We start from the raw sequence: 25,768 nt of genomic DNA, 5'->3' as shown, positions 1-25,768 counted from the left end.
ATAAAATCTATCTACAGTACAAAAAGTAAGCAGAAAATTAATGAGAAAATTACAGTAATTTAGCATTTATTATTGACACATGTATTATACATGCTTATATAGCTTTAAAATAATTGCCAGAGTTTTCTGCTTGAAAGATGTCAATCTTTTTTCACTGGAGAATTCTATATATATATATATTTTTTTTTTCAAACATATTAGTTGGGTTGCATTCAATTCAGAAAAGTAATTCTTTTTGTAATTCATTACTTCTTTAACCAGTGAATCTATTATTTTACTTAGCACAGAAGCCAAGCTTACAGGCCTGTAATTACTCCCTTTGCCCTTTGTGAATAGGAGAGCCATTTGCACATCTCCATTTTGTAGATCCACACAAACTGAAGATATGCAATATCAAATAATTATGTAACTGAGAGATAAGTAAACCTTTAGCCATGATAATTATTTAATCTAAGAATGCTCTCATATTTATGACTAAAGGTTTGATTACGTCTTTTGCTTCTGCTTTTAATATAATTAGATAGAATTCATCATCCCCAGATGCCTTGTTTACTTTTAGCTTTAACAACTTTTCCTCTTTGCACTCAGTTATCATAAAATCATTGAACTCCCAGTTAGAATTAGGTATGCTTGGACTTCTGGTATACCTAATTATATACTTCTGGTATCCCCATTCCTAAAACTTCTTCACATTTGGCTGTAAAATATTTATTCTGTTTGTTAGCTACCTATTCTTAGCTAAAGACTTCTCATAACTGTCTTAGCACGCCTAACTCCCTGAGTAAGTTGATTACAAACTGCTTTATGCATGTTGTGGCTTCTGTGTCCACCAATAATTTGTAATCATTCCATGTATTTTTATTTTTAGCCATTAGGTTTCAACCTTGAACAGTATCTCTTAGTTGGTATAAAAAGCCTACCACCTATCCTGGCATATAAGTCAACTTTTGAAAGTCCAAAATTTATCTGTAAAACCATGGTTCAAATGATATGCTGGATAATAAACTTAGAAGTTGAATTCATGCTCATGTATACCTAATGAGATTTTATATGCCATATATTTTGGTGTATAAATCAACCTTCCAAGCCCTCAAAAATAATCTAAAATTTTAAGGTAAACTCATTTGTTCATCCATCTTTCTTGTGATCTAAACTTTCTTGTGAGTGTAACCATAACTACCGAAATTCTTGTTTAAAACTATTTTCACTGCTCATTTTCTCTGAAAATCATCACTTTTTATCAACTATTTAGTAAAAGTAAACTTTTGAGATTGTTTCTTATAGCAAATATGCTTCCATATTGCGGGATTTTTTACAGAGAGAACCAGTATGTAGTATATTTTAGTACCTAAACAGGCACCAAGGAATGGCTCAGTTACATTATTAAAGCCTCTTATGTTTGCATATGGCATCAATCAGAGAGATACCACATTTTTATCTGTACTTTGTAGATTTTGGTTTCATGATTTATATCAGTGGGTGTTGTATACTTACCATTTCATTGACAGTTCACCAGCACTGTAGTAAAATGTCATTGTCAACTTTTAAAGGTGTGTGATTTGCCTATAAGCAGACGATCATCTACATACCTTCCATAAAATTTAAGGTCTGGGGAAGAGTATTTGAAAATGATGTGGTTTTCTATATCTAGGAGGTAAAATTCGGAGAGATGTCCACTTATGGAACCACCCATTGGTACCCCATATACTTGTTGTTAAAAGTCTCCTTAATGGGGGAAATAATTCACTGATAGCAGTATATTTAGTAAGATGGTTATATCCAAAATATCTAATTTTGTTCTGTTTTTAAGTGTGGGATCATTACATAACATGTCTTGAGTGGCCTTCACAGCTTTTTGAGGGTGTACTTTTGTGTATAGCGATTTTATATCGAAGGAATACAATTTGTCATCGGGTTCTAATTTTATATTTTTGATTGATGAAAATAGGTGTTCTGTGTTTTTTATGCAACATTTGGAATAATTCATTAGGGGTTTTAGTGTGTCAGCCATAAATTTTACTAAGTTTGCTGTTGATGTATTTTGAAGCTTACTATGGACCTCAGTGGTTTGTCTGGTTTATGTAACTTGGTGAATCCGAATATGTAGGGGGAATGTGTAGTATCTGCTAAGAGGTTTGTGTGCAAATTGCTGGTAATTTTTTCTTCGGAGGATAATCTTTTTAGTTCTTTTTCGATTTTTGATCCGATGGCGGGGGTCTCGACTACTCAAGTTGTCTGACCAACTGTCTAATAAAGTTTCGAGACTGTAGGATCTCCACGTATTTTTTTACTCTATGTCATATGTCAGCTTTTAAATGAATGAGAAAAAATAATTGAATTAAAAGATGGTGGTTTTTAATCTGGTTTTTACTGTAATACATCACTACCAAGGTGCAAAAGATGACTGTTAAAAAAAAAGGGTGGGGGCCAACTTATACAGTAAATACCTGTCTCACTCAGTTCTGCTACTGAGTGAGTGAGTGACCAATCCTCAAGTTCCTGCGATATCTGGAAAGTTAAAATTTCTGATGATAAGACATTCTAATATATTGGCTCTTTGTATAGCTCTTTATTATGCTCGGGTGATGTGAGAAGTGGGTTTATTTATTTTATTTATTTATTTTTTGATGCTGTATGAACTTGGTTTCTTGCATTATTTGCCTCTACTAATACTAATGTATTACCAATAATGGCAGATATTTTGCCATTGGTACTAATTGGTACTAATGCCCTGTAAATGTATCAAGGAGTTTGTTTAAAAAAATAAAAAGGAAAAAACAGTGAAGTTAAATGTAGTGTACTATAATAATAAATCTATGGAGAAGAGATTTCCACTCAGTGCTACCATATCATTATTATGTAGGTGAAAAAGAGTGGGTAAGAGAACAACCTTGAGCTCTAGCATTAGTTGAGAAGTTAGAAGACAAAGACCCATCATATATATGGATGGTTAGAGAAGAAATTGGCTTTAAAAATTTAGAAGCTGGACACTAAGATGGGTGATTTTTCAGAAGAGGCCCTCTATACTAAACACAATCAGCAGGCTTATAATTGTCAAGAGGAACTGTTTGAGTTTTCTTAGACCTTACCATATAATTTGTCCAAAGATGATTAACATAAGCCATGTAGGATTCATGGAATAGACAGACTACAAATAAATTACATCAGATAAAACCTGTAATTGAACCATGGTAGTCTAGTCAGGATGACTATGTCCTGACTCTGCATAGGACATAGTCATCTTGCACATTCCTTCCTGCTGAGGGCAGATGACCCCCTTATGTGCAAGTCTTGTGACACTGTGTTAAGTATAAAACATGTTTTAATTGACTGTACTAAATTTATCTGGGCATGAAACGTGTTTTTCCGCTTTTACGCATCTGACTGAGCCTTATACACTTAGTCAGATTTTATCAGATAATGACCATGTGTCAAATGTTTTTAAATTTTTACAAGCTGTTAATATTTACCAATATATATTGTGTTGAGCATTTATTTTTAGTTGCAGTGTACCGGCTTTTACTGCATTTTATATCATTTACCTTTTTTGATGTAACTTTTTTGGAAGGTTACAAAATTGTTTTTTGTCACTTTGTGTAACCTTGTAGTGGTATAGCACCCCTAGTTGTAACAAAAATAGTAGTGAATGACCTGACAGGTCTAAACTTTCTTTTTAATTCCTGGAATTTTTTATTTTTATTATTATTTTTTTTAATTTTAATATAGAGTAAACTAATATTTCATCTTTTCTTAATAGATTGCAATACTTATTGTATGCAATTTTCTATAAATAAAAAATTATAAAAATTTAAAAATTCTGTGTTCTTTACACATTATTTTCTAAACAAAATTTAAAAAACACTTAACTCTGCTGAAAATTTAAAAAAAAAAGTTATAGTATGAAACATGAAGATGAAACTGTTAGTCTTCCATTTTCCAGTTTAAACAAATATTAAAACATGAAAATTTTCAATTGTATGCTTGTACATATATTTCTGCTTATTATGTGCATAAATAGTTAAAGAAATTTAGAAAATATATATTAGAATTCATTTACTTCCATAGTGAAGTATATTTTTTTGTTGCTTGTTTACTTGAAATTAGTTTACACACACACACACACACACACACACACACACACACACACACACACACACACACACACACACACACACACACACAATATTAATTACTCAAAAACATATTTTATATATAACTTCTTGCATTATCATATTTCTTTTATTCTTACTCTTTTCTTTTCCAATATGTGTTCATACACTGTGATTGAAGAGATCACACAAAAATAATACATCTTTTGTCTAATATATAACTAGGGTTGAATTTGAAAGTGCCTGCAATTCTGCCCAGACATGATAGGAGGGAGTATATGATGAGAGCCTTGTCAATCAATTTGGCCCTGGAGAGATTGTGCAAGGCTCAAGGGGTAGAATTTTTCTCAGCCTGGTCTGCGCTTTAACAGGAGAGACTGCTTCTACAGGGATGGGATACACTTAAATAGAAAGAGTGCAAGAATATTTGCTGATGCTATCGAGGCAGAGTTAGGTGGGTCAGAAAACTGCTAGCTTGGGGGGAATACACGGATTAATAGATTAACAGTAGCCGCTGGCAGAGGTAAAAGTGATTCTTGCACTACTTCTATTGAAATGCAATTGAGCAGCAGCCTGGAAAGCAAGGCAATGGGAATTTCCAGGACTGGTGGGAGTCATAGTGGAACAAGTAAATACATGGGCTGTGTTAGGGTAACTAAGAGTAGAAACAGGTGCGTGTATACTTGCATGTACACCAATGCTAGGAGTATAGTTAATAAATTCGATGAGCTTGAAGTGCTAGTCAAGACATCAAAGGCAGATATTGTTGGGATTTCAGAGACATTGTGTTACACAGACATAAGCAGTGCAGAACTGGAATTTGGGGAGTACAATGTGTACAGAAAGGATAGACAGGACAGGAAGGGAGGAGGGGTTATGCTGTTAATTAAGAAACATATAAAACCTAAGGAAGTGCATCCAATTGATGTGGGTGGACAATGCAATGTTGAGTCTGTTTGGTGTGACATAAGTGCTGGTAAAGGAAAAATGAGAGTAGGTGTGTGTTATAGGCCTAATGAATCTGATGAGTATAATGAGTAATTGTGCAGAGAAATAGAGTGGGCTAGTAAATTAGTGTGTCTTATAATGGGGGATTTTAATTTCCCGGATATTGATTGGAATTTGTGGTTTGGTCACTCACACACTAGCAAAGCTTTTGTAGATTTATTGGATGATTGTTTTCTACAGCAGCATGTTCGAGAAGCAACTAGAGGGAGTAATACTCTTGATCTGATTATCAGTAGTGATTCTTCATGCATCAAGAATCTGCAGATAAAGGAACCACTAGGTGGCAGTGATCACAGTGCTGAAGTGGGATTTACTCAAAGAGGTAACTACCATTAGGGGTAAAGGGAAGGGTTATTGCTTTCATAAAGTTGACTACGATGGACTGAGACTGTATTTAAATTCTATACAGTGGGACCAACTGATGATGTTACCAACAGCAAATTCAAAATGGCAAGCATTCAAAGAACTTATCTTGAAAGCTACTAGGCTTTACATGCCAACTAAGAAATATTGTTCAAGGTTTAGGCCTAAATGGATGTCAAATGAACTAATTACACATGTGACAGAGAAGAAAAATGCATGGGATACATATAAATTAACATGTGACACAGAAGCCTATGATAAATATAAGCTGGTCTGCAACCAAGTTACAAAGGAGGTTAGACAGGTGAAGGCAGATCACGAGAAATCTTTGGCAAAGGATGCAAAGAAAAACAGCAAAGAGTTCTTTATTTATGTAAACTCTAGAAGGAAGGGGATGAATCAGATTGGTCCACTTGATATCAATGGTTCAACTGTTGATGATCCTGCTCAGGTAGCTAACAAACTAAATGAATATTTTGCATCGACATTCACACACGAGGAGTTATTCAGGGAGGGGAATGCCAGAGGTGTATTCAACTCTGGCAGTAAGCTAGATAATCTTGTAATAACTGAGAGTAAAGTGGAGGAGAAATTGTTCAAGATAAACACAAGAAAGGCACCTGGGGTGGATAGAATCTATCCAGTTATATTAAAGGAGGTGGCAAAGGAAGTAAGCAAACCCTTAGCCATAATTATGAAGGCTTCCCTGGACTCAGGGGAGGTACCCATGGACTGGAGTTGTGCAAATGTGACCCCAATCAACAAAGGAGGATCAAAGGGAGACACAGGTAATTACAGACCTGTTGGTTTAACTTCTGTTCCAGGGAAATTAATGGAGTCACTGGTTAAAGTAGCATTGCAGGATCATCTAAACAAGACTTCAGTCGGACACAGCATGGGTTTGTTAAAAGGAAGTCTTGTCTGACTAATTTGATTGGATACTATGATGTGGTCACAAAGGAACTGGATGCAGGGAATAACTTTGATATCATATATTTGGATCGTAGAAAGGCTTTTGATACTGTTGCACATGGAAGACTGCTGCACAAATTGAAACAGTGTGGTGGCACTGGAGGCAAATTGCTGCTATGGATAAACAGATGGTTGAGTGGGAGAAGACAGAGAGTGGTAATCAATGGACACTGCTCTTTGTGGACTATTAGTGTAGTCCCTCAGGGTTCAGTGTTGGGTCTGTTGTTGTTTTCTGTATTTATAAATGATATTGATGATGGTATATCAGGCTTAATGTCCAAGTTTGCAGATGATATGAAGGTTGGGAGGGTTGTTAATGACACTAATGACAGTGCACTGCTGCAACAGGATCTAGAAAAGTTGAGCAGATTGGCTGAGAGGTGGCAAATGAAGTTTAACCTTGACAAATGTAAAGTACTGTATATGGGAAGCAGTAATCCCAGAGTAACGTATCAACTCTGTGGTACCACACTGACAGTGGTAGAGAATGAAAAGGACCTGGGGGTAATTGTGCAGGCAGATATGAAGTTTTCTGAGCGGTGCAGACGGTCTGCAAGAGTAGCTCATGGTGTCTTGTCAGTGATATACAGGAATTTTTCTACCAGGGATAAGGAGGTGATATCCCTTTGTATAAGGCAATGGTCAGGACACACTTTGAGTACTATATACAGGTCTTGAGGCCTCATTTTAAGAAGGGTGTAGAGCTATTGGAACGAGTACAGAGAAGGACAACAAGATTAGTGAATGGAACAAAAGGTTGCTCTTACGAAGAAAGGCTTAAGTTTTGCAAATTACAGTGTCTGGAGAGTAGACACCTGCAAGGTGATCTGATTGAGGTGTATAAAGCCTTGAATGGTTTCAGCATGCTTAATGCTGATGGGATTCTTCCTCTTGCTCAAAATAATCGCCTGTCGAGGGCACAAATTCCAAATTGAGAAAAGATGGTTGTAGGATAGATGTGCAGAAGTTTGCCTTTATGCCAGCAGGTGGTTGATTTGCTGGAACAAACTCCCATCTGTTGTTGTAGAAGTTGATAGCTTAAATAGATTCAAGACAAACTTGACAAACATTTGGAGTGAGTGGATGGGTAAAATAAAGATTTTTTTTTTTTTTTTTTTTTTTTGGCCTGATGCTATATAAGCTTGCTTTCTTGCATCATGTGCCTTTTCTAATGCTAACTAAATAATAATAAAGGAGGGAAATATTCAGCACACTTTGAAACAAGAATAATTAATAAAAAAACATTTTCTCAAACATGTGAGAATCAAGTATTTTCATTATTTCATGTAAACAGTATGTATTGCTTTAAAAACTAAATAATGCTCAAGCCTAGGTGGGGGTGCCTCCATAGCCAAGTGGGCAGGAGCAGCACTGCGTAGCACACCGCCTCTTGATTAGGACCGGGTTTCGAGCCCGTGACCACCAAATACGGAGGATGCGGAAAGATCAGCGAATGACCACCGCATATCCCCGGAGCAATAATGCCTTAGTTGCTGATGCTCCTAAAAACCAAATAACAACAACAAGCTAGGTGGAAAGCAATAGGAACAGATAGCAACAAATGCGCTAGGAATATTTTATAGCAAAAGAGTGTGATTCCCTTGGTATTTTTAAAATATCTTGGGAAAGAGGATTGGAAAAATATATATAGTTTTAAAACCATACTTAGTAAAAATATTCCTATATTTAGGGAAGGTAAGAAAATCACAGATTTTTATTTCAACCATCATTTGACACGGGCTTGTTATTTCATATTAGACTTCATAGATATAGTGCTATCACTGCAGGGTTACTACGAACCTCTTTGTTATGGTTGATATTACTCTGCAGTTACGGCTGATAAAAACCAATGGGAAAAAAACTTGCCAGCTCGTTACATAAATTAATGAAAATAAAAATTTGTGTGATAATAATGTGGACTTTTTAGTTATTTTTTTTCAGCAGTTTTTTTTTTTTTTTTTTTTTTCTATCACAGTGTGGTTGTCGTTCTTGCAGAAGTAGAAATGGAAAATATACCCAGCTTACATGGCTTCTTTTCACAGACACGTTTTTTTTTAAATACACTTTGTTCTTTAAATTTTTATCTGCGTTGTCCCTCAGTTTAACTTTTTGTAAACAGGATCACTATTGTAAGTTTGATGAATTAATTCATTGTAATAAATTCTTTGAACATTTTTTAACAGCAATGCACAAAGCTAGGCAAATTAAGAGGGAGAAGAGTCATTATGATATATACCACAGAAACCAAAAGTCATCAAAGAATTTTACATCCTGATCCTGTAGATTGCTAGTACATGGGCTGAATTGCAAGAGGAATTGAATAGAACCAGTTTAGGGTTTAGTGAAACCACAGAATCATGCAGCTGAAAAAAATACTAATTTTTCAAGTAGAAGAATATTGGAAAATATTTTAAAGCTGTATAAAGCATGTATAGTATATAATATATATAATAAAATGTAAATTACTTATTTCCATTTATTATATTACTTATAACATGTAATATTTATGTACATTTAGAATTGATTAACTAGGGAAAAAATAAACTAAAACAATTCTGAACAACTGGGATTCTACCTTAAATATTTATATTTAGAGCTCTAACCACTGTTTTTCACACTTTTTTTTTTTTTAACTGCAGAACCAACCTAAGTCATTTGCAGAACTAATTTGCAAATCTAAATATTTTACGGAACCCTGATATGTTTAATAGCAGTAACAATAAATTGAAAACAGCAATACATAGGTACAAATTAAAAAAATGCATGTGTACTCTGTACGCACAAAAAAGTTTTATTTTATTTGAAAACATGTTTGATGAAAATCAAAACCATTTAAATTTTTAAAATCAAATAGCTAGAACCAAAATTATGAACAACGTAACGTTTTATGCTCACACTCGCTACTTATTGTACCGAATTGACGTTAGTGACCAAGTTAGCATCATTTAGGAAATAACATCATTTGCTTCATTTCCATTTTGCATTTTTGTTACCATTCGGTTTTACTTAAGTCAAAAAAATTTAGTAGGTGCCGCCAAAGATATTTTCACATCAATAAAAAAATGAATAGAACAATCACAGGGTTCTGTGGAATATACTTTGGTGAAAGTATGTGGACATTTCTTAATTGCAGCTATTTCTTAATCTGTATTAAAATATTGTCAGTATATCTTAAAAATCTTTATACCAGCATTTTTTGTTTTATTTTCCCCTATTTCTTTAAAAAAAATGATGTAACAAAGATGTAAAATTACTCCCCTCTTAAAAATTTAACAGTGCTCATAGAACTCAATTTGAAAACTTATGTTCTAGAACAAAAAGAGAGATAAAAAAACAGTTAAAAATAAGAATGTGACAGCTGTGTTTTAGTCTTTAAATCTTAATGTTTGGAAACTGCCATAGTACTAACATGATGTTGTTTTTAAAAAAATACTAAGTAAATAAATGCATGAGGCATAATACATTATGAATTAGGAATTTACTATAGAACATTCAGTGAAATATACAACCATAATAGCAAATTGGAATGAATGACATCGATTTAATTGTACCTCATATTGTGACTAGTGCCGGACTTAGCAAATGTGGGGCCCGATTGGAGCATGCTGGCGGCGCGGGGGGGGGACCTTGAAAAATTCAACATTAACCCCTCAATATTTTTGAAATAATGAAAAAATTAAAAATTAAAACTATTAAAATCTTTATTATTTTTAATTTGTTAACAATTGACCAGACATTTTGATAATATAAACAAAACTAATCAGAAGGATATTTTTCTTGCCTTTTTATCAGCAAAAGCTTTTAAAACTTTCTCAGAATTTAAATTCTTTGCTTCTTCTCTTTCAATAGTTAAAATTGCAAGGCTGTTGAGTCTCTCTTGAAGCGTCGTCGACCTGAGATATGTTTTTATTAACTTTAATCGGGAAAAGCTTCTTTCTCCTGATGCTACAGTCACTGGAAACGTTAAAAATATTCTGAGCGATATGAATAAATTTGGAAATCCAGTGGCTCATTCATTAGTTTCAAGAAATTTTAAAATATTTAACGGATTTTCGAATCACGATTCTGGAAGAATTGGTTTCAGTGCTTCCGTTTTCTCCATAAGCATATGGCCATCAATATCTGCTACCTTCACAGACTTGACCAATTCGTTGCTCTCGGTGATTTTGGCATCTGAAAATGCAATTTCTAAATGTACAGCATGATTTCTTAGCTCTTCCTTTGCAATTCTTAGAAATTTACCCAAAAAAACCAAAAAAGATCATGTTTTACAAACTGCTCAAAACGTGGCTCTAGAGACTGCAAAGCCTTGTCTAAGATTTGATTAAAGCTGTTTACCATGTAAGCTTCTTTCGGATTTGTTATAGGTTCATCAGCAGACTCGTAACTGAAGTGTTTCTTTTTTTTTTTTTTTGTAATCTTGTTCAAAATTCAGGAGATACTTCCAATTCTGTTGGTGCCACAAGTTCTGTGGCACCAACTGAGACTTGTTTAAAGCCAGTCTCTGTACTTTGACATCCAGTGCAGAAGCTTTTTAAATGAAGAAAGAGCTGTAGCAAGATCTGTAGAATCACTTTGCAGTACTTTACTAACAAAATTTACTTGAAACAACAAATCATGCCAAAATACTAATGAAACAAGAAACTTGTATTCCTTAATCTGGTTAGCTAATGATTCAGCTTCACTTCTTGCTTGGGCATCTTCTGATGTTTCTGCTATTTTCAAAAGCGCATCATAGAAATCACCGACTTGATACCTTAAAGCCTTCACGCTTTGCATTCGACAATCCCACCTTGTTTCACAGAGAGGCTTTGCAGAAAGACTCTTCACGTTTTTTGAAAACTGACCATCTCTTTGTTGATGCTGAAAAGAGCACGTACAGACGTTGAAGTGTCCCAAAAAAGGTAATTGCATCAGTACAGGTTTTGGCCATATCTCCTAGAATTAGATTGTAATTGTGACAAGCACAAGGTGTAAAAAATGCTCTTGAATTTTCCCGTAAAATTCATGCCTGAACACCTGAAACTTTTCCTCTCATGTTAGCTCCATTGTCATAACCTTGACCTCGGATATTAGTTGTGTTTAATCCTAATATTTCGAGTTCCTGTTTCAGCACATTGTACAAATTTTCTCCAGTACTGCTCTTTACATTGATAAATTTTATTAACTGTTCTTACACACCGAATGGAGTATTGGGCAGTGTTCTATCGTAGACGTATTTAATTGTCGGGAACATTTGTTCCCGATGACTGATATCTGGTGTACAATCAAGAATAACGGCAAAATACTTGGCCGATTTTATTCGCCTAACAGTATTGTTTTGTACTGTATCTCCCATGATACTGAGGAGCTCATTTTGAATTTGTTTTCCAAGGTAGTGGTCCTGAATATATTTATTAGAAATTCGTCGAAGATGCTCTTGAATAATGAGGTTGGAATTTCCCAGTTGTTCAACAGAGCCACGAAAAGCCAAATTATACTCTGACAAAAATTGAACAACAGCGACTAATCGTTCAAAAACTTGATGCCATCGCTTTTTTTCTTGATCGATCTGTTTCTATTCAATTTTGTCGATAGTTTCTTCAGCAGAGAGTCTACTCTGCAGTTCACAACAATTTACCATAGCTCTGAAATGGCCTTTTGGTTTTTCATGCTCTGATAATCTTGTGTGAATATTTGGCCAATCGTCAAATCTGTTTGTAGCCAAGGCACTTTTCATATCATTTCCAAAGAGGCGACAGAAAAAAAAAATACCCTGTCAGCCAATTCCGATTATATTATTCACGGGCGAAGAATGACTTCCCTGTTCAGAAGCTTTCTAAATGCTGAGGCAAACAAATGGTACAGCATCAAACTAAATGCTCCATCAGTGCCATGTTGATATGCCAATCCACTGACTTGGTGAATTGGCATCTCAATTTCTCCATATTTCTCAATCCACACTGCCTCAAGTGGAAAATATAAACTTTGCTTGATACATCAGGAAATTCACTTTAAGAAGTGTTTATTGCAGCCAATTCTGGATCAGTTAATATTGTCTGTGGCTTTAGTTAAGTATTGTTTCCTTCAGCAAAGTCAATCAAATCTTTAAATAAATGTTTATAACTTTCTTCACTCTTGCTGGTCATTAATGCACAAACAAATGGTAAAATTCGGTAATTTCCAGGTTCCACATTATGAGGTTCTGGAAATTTTTTTTTTTTTTTATGAAACCCCCAAACACGAAAGGTATCAAAACCTATAGTACTTAGTACCGTGCATGGGTTGAAGGAGAAGTATGGAGGGAGGGGGGTGCTGGAAACTTTGCTCTAGAGACTAAACATTGGTTTTACCACCTACCGAACTTTATACATATATTGTATGAAGCTGATTAAAAATTTTGGGAACTGTTTTGATTGTACCACCCATAATCCAATATTGAACCTGTGATTGAACGTCGAACATATACTTTTGTTGTAAAAACCAAAATTCTTTCCTCTCCCACTACAGCATCTCTAACCAGAAATAAAAGGTAAAGGTAAAGTGCAGCCATTATCAACCCACTGCAGGGCGGAAGCCTCCTCAACAATTCATGCTGAGAGAAATGGACCATAATCTGCCACGCTGGTCCAGTGCGGGTTGGCAGATCGACCGTATTCAGCAGTCAGGGGCTTGAACCCCGGTCTACTCAAAGAGCGTGTGCTACTGCACTCCCGCTCCTGACCACTCGGCTACCGAGGCCTACGGCTTGGCTACCAGAAATAACTCACCATTTAATGTTTCGTGCAAAGCAATTGGAATGTCAATTTCGTCCAATGATTGTAGCTTGGTCGGTTGTTCAGCTTTTTCACCAATTTTGTTTTCTTGACTGCCTGTCATCTAGTATTACAGGCAGTCCAGTGTTTTTGTATTGTTTGTATTATAGCTTGTTGGGATTTTTGTTTGTCATTATGGCTTGTTTTGCAAGCATGTTAATACATATTACGATACTTATAAAACATTAATATAAGGAAGTGCATCTGTGAAAAAATAAGTCAGACAGTCTGATCCAGAATGTACTTGTCTTATTACATTATTTTTGGGATATGCATTTTAGCCTATTTTATTATTTATAGGAGCACATTATTAATCACGTAACGCGAGAGATTTGTAGTTAGGGTTTTGCAACTTCAGGAATTCATTTACAGTAGTTCATCTCTGAAGGGGCTGAAATCCATCAGAATTTCGTAATTTGTAGATCTAGTGTGCTTTTTTTTTTTTTCTTTTTTTTTATCCCAGAATTTTGGTTGAACCCATTACTTTTGATTTTTCTTAACAAAGGCAAATAGCAGAAACATAATTTTACTGTACTCTCTTTGAAGAGAAATTTGGATTACCTAACACTGCCAGCCTGTTCCCTTGTAATACTTCATATTTCTTGTTGCAGGTGTTTATAGTTTGAAAGTTTTAATGTGCTTTCTATTGGCAGCCATTAGAAAGTGTAAGCAAATAGTTCTTAAGAACATCTTGTGTGAGGTTATGCCTTTTATCAACCCTGGTTTCTATTACTATTTGACTACTTTTTATATATATATTAGTTTTAAAACAGTAGTTGTTTTATGTTAAGTCTTTTGGAATGCACTTGTTCTAAGCAATCTAAAGATTCAAAGATGCAAACAAACTGAGGTCCACATCAATCAAGAGGGATTGTCTTAATTATTTTTATTAAGATTTTGATGGCAAGTTTTCAAGGCTGCTCAGAGAAATTCAAATTTAACAAAAGGTGATTCTTCCATTGTTATATGTTTTAAGTTATTCGTTATTATTGTGTTATTACCTTTACAGTACCATAGTCATAAAATTAAGCTTAAATAATTATTTATATGTTGTTTTCTTATTTCTATGATTTTCTTCTCTCAGTCATTTTTGTCTTTTATAAATAGCTATTATAAAAGGTACAGTTAATTCTTTGAAACTGTAAAAATAGTTTAGGAAGGGAAATGGATCAGTAGTGACTTGGATTTGTTGAGTTTTTTCCCAGGTTTTAACAAAGTGATGACATGCATGGAGCATCAAGTATCTGAGAAAGTATTTTCTGTGTTCTGGTTATACAGAGGAAGTAGATTGTGAAGCAATTCTTCACTGAACTGTTTGACCAAAACAAAGTGAAGTCCAGAAGGACTAGGTTTTTTGAAATGTCTAAAGCAAGTCATAGTTTGATAATTGTGAACACACAACTGTAAGGTTTAAGGGGATTAGTAATAAAATTCGGTGATCTGTTTCTCAGCACTGCACTTTTAATTTCAGGAATGGTAATGAGTATGTGATTATGGGATAAAGTCTGTGTTCTGTACTCTCTTAGAGCATTGATTATTTCTTAAGGGATTTAAATGTCATGTTCATTCACACACAATAGAAAGATGTGGGGGAGGATACTTAGTGCACACATTTTTCCTATTTTATTCCAGACAGTTTGCATTTTGATAGATCTGTTAATCATAAAAACCAAATGTTTCCATGACTTATTCGTCCAATGAATGCAGCTGGTATTAGTTCTAGCTCTCTTAAATTGGATTAGATTTTCACAAGTAGAATGTTTGTAGAAATAATTTCAGGCTTTATTCTTTCCTCTCTTGGCTTAACTGTAATCCTTTTGTTCCACCAATGTTTTTGATGTGCTTGAAAAATTGAGAGTTTTCAGGATTTTTTCTTCAACATCTCATATTTGGTTACATAGGCAATATAAACTGAGACATTTGACACAGTGGATTTTTCCAAGGTTGTTAATTGTTTATAAAATTCTCCCAGTTGGCATTTGTAAAGTTACATCTGGTAGTAAGACAGAATTGTTGATTCACATTTAACACCACAAACTATTAGGTGATGATCACTAACTAGTAAATCACTATGGAGTGACCAATTAAATAGTGGAAAAAGAGCAGAAAAACAAAATTAGGTTAAATGCCAAGCTCGATACAGTATGCAGTGAAAATATTTGTAGAAAGTTAAATGTAAATTTTAGGAAGGAAAATCATTTTTAAAATTTTATGTTTAAATAATTTTTGAATTGTGTTCAATTGATTTTTTACTGTAATCATTTGACATTAATCTTTTATTCGTTTTAATTTTTGGAGAGTATCATATGGAGGCCTTTTGGCCATGAAGGGAAAGTTGCAATACTTAACCTTGTAACCAGTTACAATGAAATGTTGCAATAAATTCTCTCTCTCTCTCTCTCTCTCTCTCTCTCTCTCTCTCTCTCTCTCTGTTCTACATATCACATTGAGGTAAATTTCTCTTATTCTTCTGCAAATATTGATATCAGTGTAGAACATATTGAGTACCATAGCTCTGTTTATATACTATCAAATTCATATTTTAAACTCTTGTTGACTATTCCATTCACTTCTTTTCTTCTCTCCAGGTATAACTTATCGATACACACAGTTATGGGAGATTTTTTGAACATGTTGGTGCAAAATTACATTAGATTAAAATTAAGATACTTGATTCAAATTTACCATATTTCTTTTCTAAAATATTGCCTTCAAAACAACAACATTCCAAAATTTGCAAGGGTCAATTTAAATTATAAAATTTTGATTATAAAGCGACTAGCACTTGTCACATCGCATAATGTAGTTAAATTTGCCTTAAAATCTCGGTATTCTAATAAAGAAAAATACCTTTCCCAGGTTAGGAAACTTCATGACAAATTAAAAAAACGAAGGAAAATCATTTTTCAAAATTTACATTTAACTTTAATTTTTTTAAATTGTTTTTTCAATTTTGTTCAATGATTTTTTGCTGTAATCATTTTGCATTAATCTTTTATTCGTTTTAATTTCTGGAGAGTATCATATGGAAGTGTTTTACATATCATATTTATTTTGAATTTCTGTTATCTTCTACAAATATTGATATCAACGTAAAACGTATTGAGCACCATAGCTCTGTTATATACTAGCAGTGAAAGTATGTATGTAATCCAATATTTAGGCATATCATATTTAACTTGTGAATAATTTTTTCCAGTGTCTGAATGCCCTATAGGGATTGATGTGCATTAAAATCTTCCATTATATAGAAGGGAAGAGGAGGTTGAGATACCAGTTTTTCAAGGTCAGTGAAAAAATGTCCTGATTAGTGGAAAAGCACAAAGAAACATTGTATGATTAAAGCAAAGGGACAGCTGAGCAGTAACAGCATCCAGATTTCCTTGTAGTGCCACTGATCTTGAAGGAACATGGAAACTGAATAAAATGGAAACTTCTCCATGAGCTGATTTGGTCAATTGTTGGATACCCAATGTTTTCTTGGATTATATAGTGTTTAAGTGACATTGTAACAAAGGATATTAAATTCATTTCTTAAATTCTCCAGATGAGAGACAACTAGATAATTGACAAGGAGATCCAAAATGTTATTGACTGCTGCAATATCCCCTACAGTTGCATTGAAGGAGTTAGTGATCAGTTGGGTTTATTGTGGCCTTCTGAGGAACTGACAATTTATGACGATTTATGATCGATATGATTCGATTTAGTTTTTTTTTTTTTTTTTTTTGGGAGGGGAAAATCATGAAAATAAATGATCATTCTATTACATTACATTTCTCTGCAACATATTTATGATATTTTTGAACCCCTCTGAATATAAATATTACAACAGATTTCTCCTCAAATATTAGTTTACCTTCCATTCTGTCAAAAGTTAAACCTGCAATAAATAAAATGACAATTAGAAACACTTCAAAGTAAAGGTTGTTATATTTCAATTTAGTCATGGAAGTAATTTTAAAGTATATGTGTTTCAGATTAGAAATGCTTTGTTATTTACCCGTTTAGTGCATGAGCATATAAAAGATTGCATATTATTTTACCTCTAACATCATCAAAAAAAGCGTAAGGATATGTTATCTTTTTTGACTGGACTTCATAAATATACCCATTATATATTAAACAGTAATGAATTCCAAAAAAAAAACAATGAACATTTTCTAATATGGCTGCTATTTATCTTCTGTAGTAAGTTGAAGATCAATATTGATGTAACAGTTGCAATGCCATGTGAAAGTAAGTCATTTTGTTCTTTTAATTATACTTAATTTTTGTTTTAATAATATCTTATCTCAACTGATATAATTCAAAATATGTTTATAATTATAAAATATTCAGTTAAAATTTATTTAGTAAATTTATTAAATTTGTTAAATTACTGCTTATACTAGAAATATTAATTGATAAGTTATTATTTTTGGAAAAGGACATAATTATGCCTTCAAGAATGCATTTAAATTTAAAAAAATAAATAAATAAACCTGAAGCAAACCAAAACTAATCTTTTTATGGATGATTACATCAACCAGAGAAGAATAGCAAAACATGCTTGACTGTATTTCAGGTTATGTGAAATGTCACAAAAATTTAACAGTACAGGTGTGTCAGAATATCGCTTGATACTAGATAGACAAAAGTTTCGAACCCAATTACTCTTTATGGTGTTTAATGTATTTTTTAACATATCAGATATATAGGCATACCTCGGTTAACGTTACCTCTGATAACGAAGCTTCGATATAACGAAGTCGGCAATTTCAAGCCCCATTTAACATAAAAAAATATATTCCAGTTTAATCACCTGAAATCTAAACAAACTGAAGAAATTACGGAAACCTTTGGGGCTTCTCGTGGTTGGTTCGAGAAATTTAAAAAACGGGCCAGGATTCATAGTGTAAAATTAACAGGAGAAGCTGCAAATAAGTTGCCAGAAAAACTAAAGGAAATAATTGAACGTGAAAATTTTCCAAATTTGGTGTTCAATCTTGACGAAAGCGGTTTGTTCTGGAAACGGCTACCAACAAAAAGCTTCATTTCTATTGAAGAAAAATCAGCTGCTGGGTTCAAAGCAGCCAAAGACCGTTTAACGTTACTCTTTGGATCAAATGCCTCTGGCGATTATAAATTAAAATTGTTATTAGTTTACCATTCAGAAAATCCGAGGGCGTTAAAAGGTAACATAAAAATGAATTTACCTGTAATATGGAAAGCAAATAGAAAAGCGTGGGTTACCAAGGAGTTATTTACTGATCGGTTTGTTAACCACTTTTGTCCTGAAGTAAAACGGTATTGTCAAAAAAAAAACAAATTTGAAGAAAAAGCTCTTTTGTTGTTAGACAATGCTCCAGGACATCCTACTAATCTTAACACTTTGGACACATGCATTCCTGTCAAAGTTGTGTTTCTTCCAGCAAACACAACTTCCCTGATTCAACCATTGGATCAGGGAGTAATAGCATCATTTAAAGCTTATTATCTGCGTCGAACATTAAGCAGTTTAACTGAACTAGAGGATAAAGAGGAAATGACAGTTAAAACTTTTTGGAAAAACTACACCATTAAAAACGCAATTGAAAACATTGATAGTTCTTGGAAAGAAGTCACTAAGAAATGCTTAAATGGAGTTTTGCGCAAAATATGACCAGAAGTTGTACTAGAAGAAGAAAATAACATCCAAGAAATTAGAAATGAAGTTATCCAGATGGCTCAATCAATAGGTTTCGAAAATGTCGATGAAGAGGATGTTAGAAATTTATTGAATACAGAAGATGGTTTTTCAGTGGAAGATTTAGAAAACATTGTTAGCAACGAAGACAAAGATAATGAAGACGAAGTTAAAGCAGTTCCTGCCGAAAAAGTGTTAACAACCAAAGATTTAAAAAGGTGCTTAAATGGCATTGAAAACTTTTTAAATTTTTTTTAGTGAAAATGATCCTGATTTAGGAAGAAGTGTTATTGTTAAGCGATCAGTGTTAAATGCAATAACTCCGTATAGGCAATTGTTAAAAGAAAGAGAAAAAGAGCATAAACAATCAACTTTAGACTCATATTTTAAAATGTGATTTCACTTTGTATGTAGGTTGACTGTTTATTTAATAAAACTTTTCTTTGTTCGAAAAAAAAGCTTTTCATTTTCTTTACGTAGGAACGTATCCCTATTCTGGCCATAGTATTTTTACCTCTGAAAACGAAGTTTCGCTTAACGAAGTAATTTCGTGGAACGCATCCTATTCGTTATTCGAGGTATGCCTGTATTTGGTGGTACCGCCATGCGATATCATCAAGATGTTAGTCAGGTGATATCAGAACTTCTTTGTTCAGCAATAACTTTTTCCTATTCGAGTAATAGAACTAATCCAAAAGTCATTTTGTAACATAACTGTTAATTTTCTTACCCATTTATAGTAACTTGAGTTATTTTGAGTTTAAACAGATTTGTTCTAAATCTGTGTTTAGAGCTTTTTTTATATAAAATTATATTTTGTTTAATTCTTTAATATATAACACTATTGTTTCTCCTTCACTGTTTGCTTGTTTATGAGCACCAAAGGTTTAAAAATAATCAGCAAGAAGTGTAAACAAGTTTGAAGTTGCTAAGTAACTTTGGGGATTTTGGAATAAATCACCTGAACAAATTGGGTATGAAAATTAATCATCATTGCTATGCTTTTCAACACACCCTTTTTGTACTTTAAGCATTTGTCAATCAGCACTGCTAAGTTTGTGTGCAGTTGACACTACATTTGCACAAATTTAGCATGAGCTTCATAAAGATGTCAAGACGGGCATATGTGGACCACTTTAAAGATAAGTGTTGCTGCAGGTATCATAGGTTGGAATCTTCTCTGCTTCTGTATGAGGCAAGAGAACACTTCATCTGGGATGCCAAAAAATGACCACACTGGTTTTTACTTCCAGCCTTCTCACTATAGCTGTAATGAATGACCTTCAGAAGAGGAACTGGAGCAGTTATTTGATGTGGAATTAATTTTGGCTATCACTTTTTCAGCCTTCAATTGAATTTAGATAGGGTGATCCAATCCATGTTAATAATAATAATGATATTTGCTATATAGTGCAAGGAAGCCACAGGCTTTTGGTGCACTGGGAGGGGGGAAAAAACACCAAGTAGATAGAAAAAAGGATGACAGTGATGACTTTTTGGAAAGTTATGGATGATGCTGAAATCATACAGGATGTGACAGAAACAAATGGATTTAAATATACTCTGAAGAAGAAAGTAGTATATTGGAGGGATGATCGATGAAGTATTTACCTAAGGTACTCCCCATAATTATATTTCAATGATTCATCGTGTTCCTACATACCTCTACTTGAATCATACTAATTTTGATCTCATTATGTTCCTAGGTTATGCTGCTGTAACAGAAAGAAGGAAGATGCCTGTGTCAAATTATGGATTTGCTGAAATTGGAGCATAATTGAGTCGTCAAGTTTCTCACCAAAGAAGAAAATGGCCAAAGGCCATTCATGTAAGGATGGTAGCTGTGTATGGCAACAGTGCACCTTCAGAGTACTGTTTGAAATTATGGTCAAAACAATTCAACTGGGGTAGAGAGTCCATTGAAGATGATCCACGTCCAGGAAAGCCTGTGACAGTGACCCTTCGGAAATGTGCGAAGCTGTGGAAACCCTTGTGCTGAATGGCAAACCTTTAAAAAAGTGGCCCAAATTTCTAGGGAATGTGACATATCTGAGGGATCAGTCATAACCATCCTCCATGTACATTTGGGGATGACTAAGGTCAGTGCCTGAATCCTGTAAAGAACTGTTGGCATCGTGTGGAATCTGCAGTTGCCAGAAAGAAACCCTTCGTGAACTTCAGGAAGCCATAATTCGTGTTTGGAACCATGAACTATCAGTTGATTATCTTTAGAAATTGATCTTGTCAATGCCTCAATGGTGTGCTGCTGTCATCAGGGCCATTTTGGAATATTTTGAGAGCACCTGTCAAATATTACTTAGACTAACTATTAATAAATTTATATTTAGATTTATTAACTATTAATAAATCCTTAACTATTAATAAATATCTTCTGTTTATATTTCTATTTGTGATGCTAGTCATTAATGTAACATACCATCACAAAAAAGGGTTAGAAATGTGAAATTCCTAGGTGATGCACTTTCTTTGAACACCAGTGTGTGTGTGTGTGTGTGTGTATATATATATATATATATATATATACACACATGTGTATATATATATACATATATATATACACATGTGTATATATATATATATACACATATATATACACATACATATATATACACATGTGTATATATATATATATATACACATACACACAGTAAGACCCCCGTATCTGTGTGGTATACGTTCCAAGACCTTCCGTGGATGGCTGAACTGCAGATATAAGCGAACACCTGCTGACCCCATATATGAGTATAACGTGATTTTCTTGTACATACATATGTACATATAATAAAGTTTAATTGATAAATTAAACGCACAGTAAGACATTATCAACATGAAATATGGTAATAATAAAATATAGCAGACTCTTGATTTACTGGGATTGGATTAACCGGGACACTTCAAGACTCCAAAAAAAAAAAAAATCAGAAATCATAAAATTCAAGTAATAACTAGAAGAGGTATTAACAGATATTTTGCAAGTCGTAATAAGCAACAAGAACCGGCATTATAAGTCGTCATTGGGAAATTAGTGTATATATTATCTGGCAACCCCCACTGTCTTCACTTCTACCGCTCAAAATAAAAAAAAAGAGAGAGAGACCAAATGTTTCGTTTGATTTAGTGCATCACTTGATTGTTGTATTCCCTTGCACTGCAAAAGGACAAATATTGTTTCATTATTTATGTCAGGGATGTCGGAATTTTTTATTTTTTTTGTTTGTTTAGAAATTGTGAAAATGATGGGCAAACGCAAGAGTTGTGCTTTCAATTAAACAGAAACTTAAAATTATTCAAAAGTTTGAAAACAGTGATCCATTAAATATCTAAAGAACCCTTATGATGATGACCAAACCATATGCGACATTGTAAATAATAAAGGGAAGCTATTCGATTTAAAATAGACATTGTAAAAAATAAAGGGATGCATCGTATTAGACACATGAGTAGTACGTGTTAAGTTTTTCGTTTTTTTTCCATGGTTAACCATGGGTAACTGAATCAGCGGATATGGAGGCACAACTGTATATATAATTGGTACTATATAGGTATTCAAAGTGTATTAAAACATTGGCATAAAAGTACTCAGCGGGCCATACGGCCAAAAGAACCTATAAAGACTAAGATAGCCCGTGTTTACATTGCTATAATTAGCAATAAAATAAAAATATAATGATTATGCAGCTAATTATTGATAATTGGATACATTGAATGGCACTTTTTCGAGGGCTAGCACCATCCCACCAATAATTAGCAAGGCTATCTGTTTCTGATTGTTATCTGCCTGTTTAACTAGGTCTAAATAAACATGAAGCCAATTTATGTCAAACTTTTAATTTAACAGCAAACAGGCAAGATAACAGCTAGCCCGACAGATAGCTTTGAAACAAATATACAGAATATAATACAGAAAGAGTGCCAACCATAATTTTCACATCAGATGTGGTGCTTTTTATTTATATTATACATGTGCAAAAGAAAGTTTATGCTGACATAAGGAGAAAGGAGGTAAGAATAAGTATAGTAATGGTACCACAATTTCCATCGAATTGCTCTAATAGATCTTGAGGTATGAAATGTTAGAGTTAAAAAGTGAAAAGCAAAGAAAATAGCTTTTTATAATGGTACTTGGGATATACCGGGAGCATAACTGCTCGACCCTTTAGTAAGGGATCCTGGTACAACTAAAAAGGGTTAAAGGATTGTATTTAATGGACAAAAACAGAATTACAATAATGAAGAAATATAGAATAACAATTGTAGATAATAATAAGGAAATAAAAGAAATAACTATTACCAAATGTAGGAATATTTAAATAAAATTGACATTGTAAGAATTTTATAATAATTAAAATAATTCATTCTGTCTGATATAGTAATAAATTGCAGACCATCATTATTACAGAACAGTTAAATTAAATTAAACAATAACCAATTACAACAAAAAGAATAAATAGGAATATGCAGCTTACCACCCTATTCCATACTGAATATAAAGAATGAATTATTTCAGCACATGTTACCTATTATAAAACAAATAGTGACAACAGCACTCTCTCAGTTCAGATAACTTCAAGACGAACTAAATAAATTATTAATTTATAAAACCAAAGAAAGCAGCGCCCTCTGAAATTTGTGTAACTTCAAGTCTAATAGACAAATTATAGTTAATAGTATACTATAAATTTGAACTTTATACAGATAATGTCCTATGAAAATAAATAGTTGGTTCTCAGTTCTTCAAATAGGCCTCTGGGGTTGGGTATACTCATACTATGATTTTTAGTGTTTTCCACCAACCATGGAATAAAACGAAAGACGAAAAACCCAAATTTTAAAAATATTTAATATTTACAATAAATTATTTACAAACAAAATATTACTGATAGTAATTTTAAAATAAAACAACTGTGATATACAGGATAATAATAAAATGCCGAATTTAAAATGCAATAAAATATACTGGGTTAAAAGCGCTAAAATACTAACTGAAGCTTTCAAAGGCTTCTGCCTTCTTTCTCAACAGTGTAATTTCTGTTCTGCGGTGCATCATTAAATACCAGCAGGTTCACGGTGCATCTCACGTGAACGTGTACTGTTCCCGTCAGAACTGGAAGTGGCTCGGGAGCGTTTCAGGCAAAAACGTTCATCCCCTCTCTCTATTTATATTTTCCTCAGTAGAACTAATTCGCAAGCTCTCGAGCCCCTTGCGGTCCCAAAATCTATGCGCCCGATCAGTGATGACCGCTTCATCTGGGGAGATTTGATGTTGCTTCTCCCAGAAATGTTCAGCTACGGCGGATTTGCCATAGTCTGCATTTCTTATTGCATTTGTGTGCTCCCCCAGACGATCTTTGAGACGCCGTTTATGTGGAGTGTTATGTGGGAGAAACAAAACGGCGTCTCAAAGATCGTCTGGGGGAGCACACAAATGCAATAAGAAATGCAGACTATGGCAAATCCGCCGTAGCTGAACATTTCTGGGAGAAGCAACATCAAATCTCCCCAGATGAAGCGGTCATCACTGATCGGGCGCATAGATTTTGGGACCGCAAGGGGCTCGAGAGCTTGCGAATTAGTTCTACTGAGGAAAATATAAATAGAGAGAGGGGATGAACGTTTTTGCCTGAAACGCTCCCGAGCCACTTCCGGTTCTGACGGGAACATTACACGTTCACGTGAGATGCACCGTGAACCTGCTGGTATTTAATGATGCACCGCAGAACAGAAATTACACTGTTGAGAAAGAAGGCAGAAGCCTTTGAAAGCTTCAGTTAGTATTTTAGCGCTTTTAACCCAGTATATTTTATTGCATTTTAAATTCGGCATTTTATTATTATCCTGTATATCACAGTTGTTTTATTTTAAAATTACTATCAGTAATATTTTGTTTGTAAATAATTTATTGTAAATATTAAATATTTTTAAAATTTGGGTTTTTCGTCTTTCGTTTTATTCCATGGTTGGTGGAAAACACTAGAAATCATAGTTGGTTCTCAATTTTTTAGAATGATTGGTAACAAGACCAATTGAAATGAAATTCCTTTGTGAAAGATGAAATTAATTACTGCCATAAGAACAAATATAGGTACAACTTTTTCAATGAGCATAAGCTATATGTGACATGCTCTAAAGGTAGTGCCTACTATATACATATGCACAAGTCCTCAAAATGACTAATGTGATTTTTAAATAGCTATTATAGAATTGTAATAGCAATCTTTGTGAACCAGAAGATGATTATAATGAACATGGCAATAAAAATCTTTGTGAAAATGTTTAACGATAAAATTGGCTGGAAATCCATTATTAATAAGCTTAGATCCCCCTTAGTCTATAAGCGATTCTATGATATTATTAGCATTGTTACATATTTTTATCAGTCTAAAGCTTTGTGAAACTATGATATTCCTGAATTCTCTTTAAAATGTTAGAATGCCAGTGTGTTAGGCTAATTGTTTTAAATCTAAATTCTTTGCGCTTGTCATATACTTTAGTGTATAAAATTTTATCTTCTCTGTAAATTTCTATATAACCCCAGGGGCTCACATCTGGTTAGTATGGGCTTGGCAAACCCAGGGTCCTGAGCTGGATATCATCATTCTTCTTTTTCTTGGTGATTCCTCTCTCTCTCTCTCTCTCTCTCTCTCTCTCTCTCTCTCTCTCTCTCTCTCTCTCTCTCTCTCTCTCTCTCTCTCTCTCTCTCAGGGTAACTCGGAAATTTTTTTTTTTTTTGGCAGCTGCAGCATAAGCCTCAGGCTTCCTTGCACCATATGGCTAATAATAATAATATCTAGATAGGTAGCTGCACTGGTACTATGCTTATTAGTACATTCTAG

At 33.8% G+C, this 25,768-nt stretch overlaps 1 protein-coding gene across 1 annotated transcript in view; it reads left to right on the top strand.

Moving 5' to 3' along the window:
- Nucleotides 1-25,768, top strand: part of LOC150077475 (endoplasmic reticulum-Golgi intermediate compartment protein 2) — a 99,555-nt gene that overhangs the window by 40,523 nt on the left and 33,264 nt on the right. The window contains exon 4 of the mRNA XM_090385913.1: nt 17,439-17,485. Coding sequence (XP_090242039.1) covers nt 17,439-17,485 — 47 coding nt within the window. The remainder of the gene's footprint in view (nt 1-17,438; nt 17,486-25,768) is intronic.

Source organism: Mastigoproctus giganteus, chromosome 12 (assembly GCF_048544385.1).
Source record: "Mastigoproctus giganteus isolate SK-2022 chromosome 12, ASM4854438v1, whole genome shotgun sequence".
Classification (NCBI taxonomy): domain Eukaryota; kingdom Metazoa; phylum Arthropoda; class Arachnida; order Uropygi; family Thelyphonidae; genus Mastigoproctus; species Mastigoproctus giganteus.
Note: the sequence above shows the minus strand (reverse complement) of the source record. Positions and strands in the feature narration are given on the sequence as shown.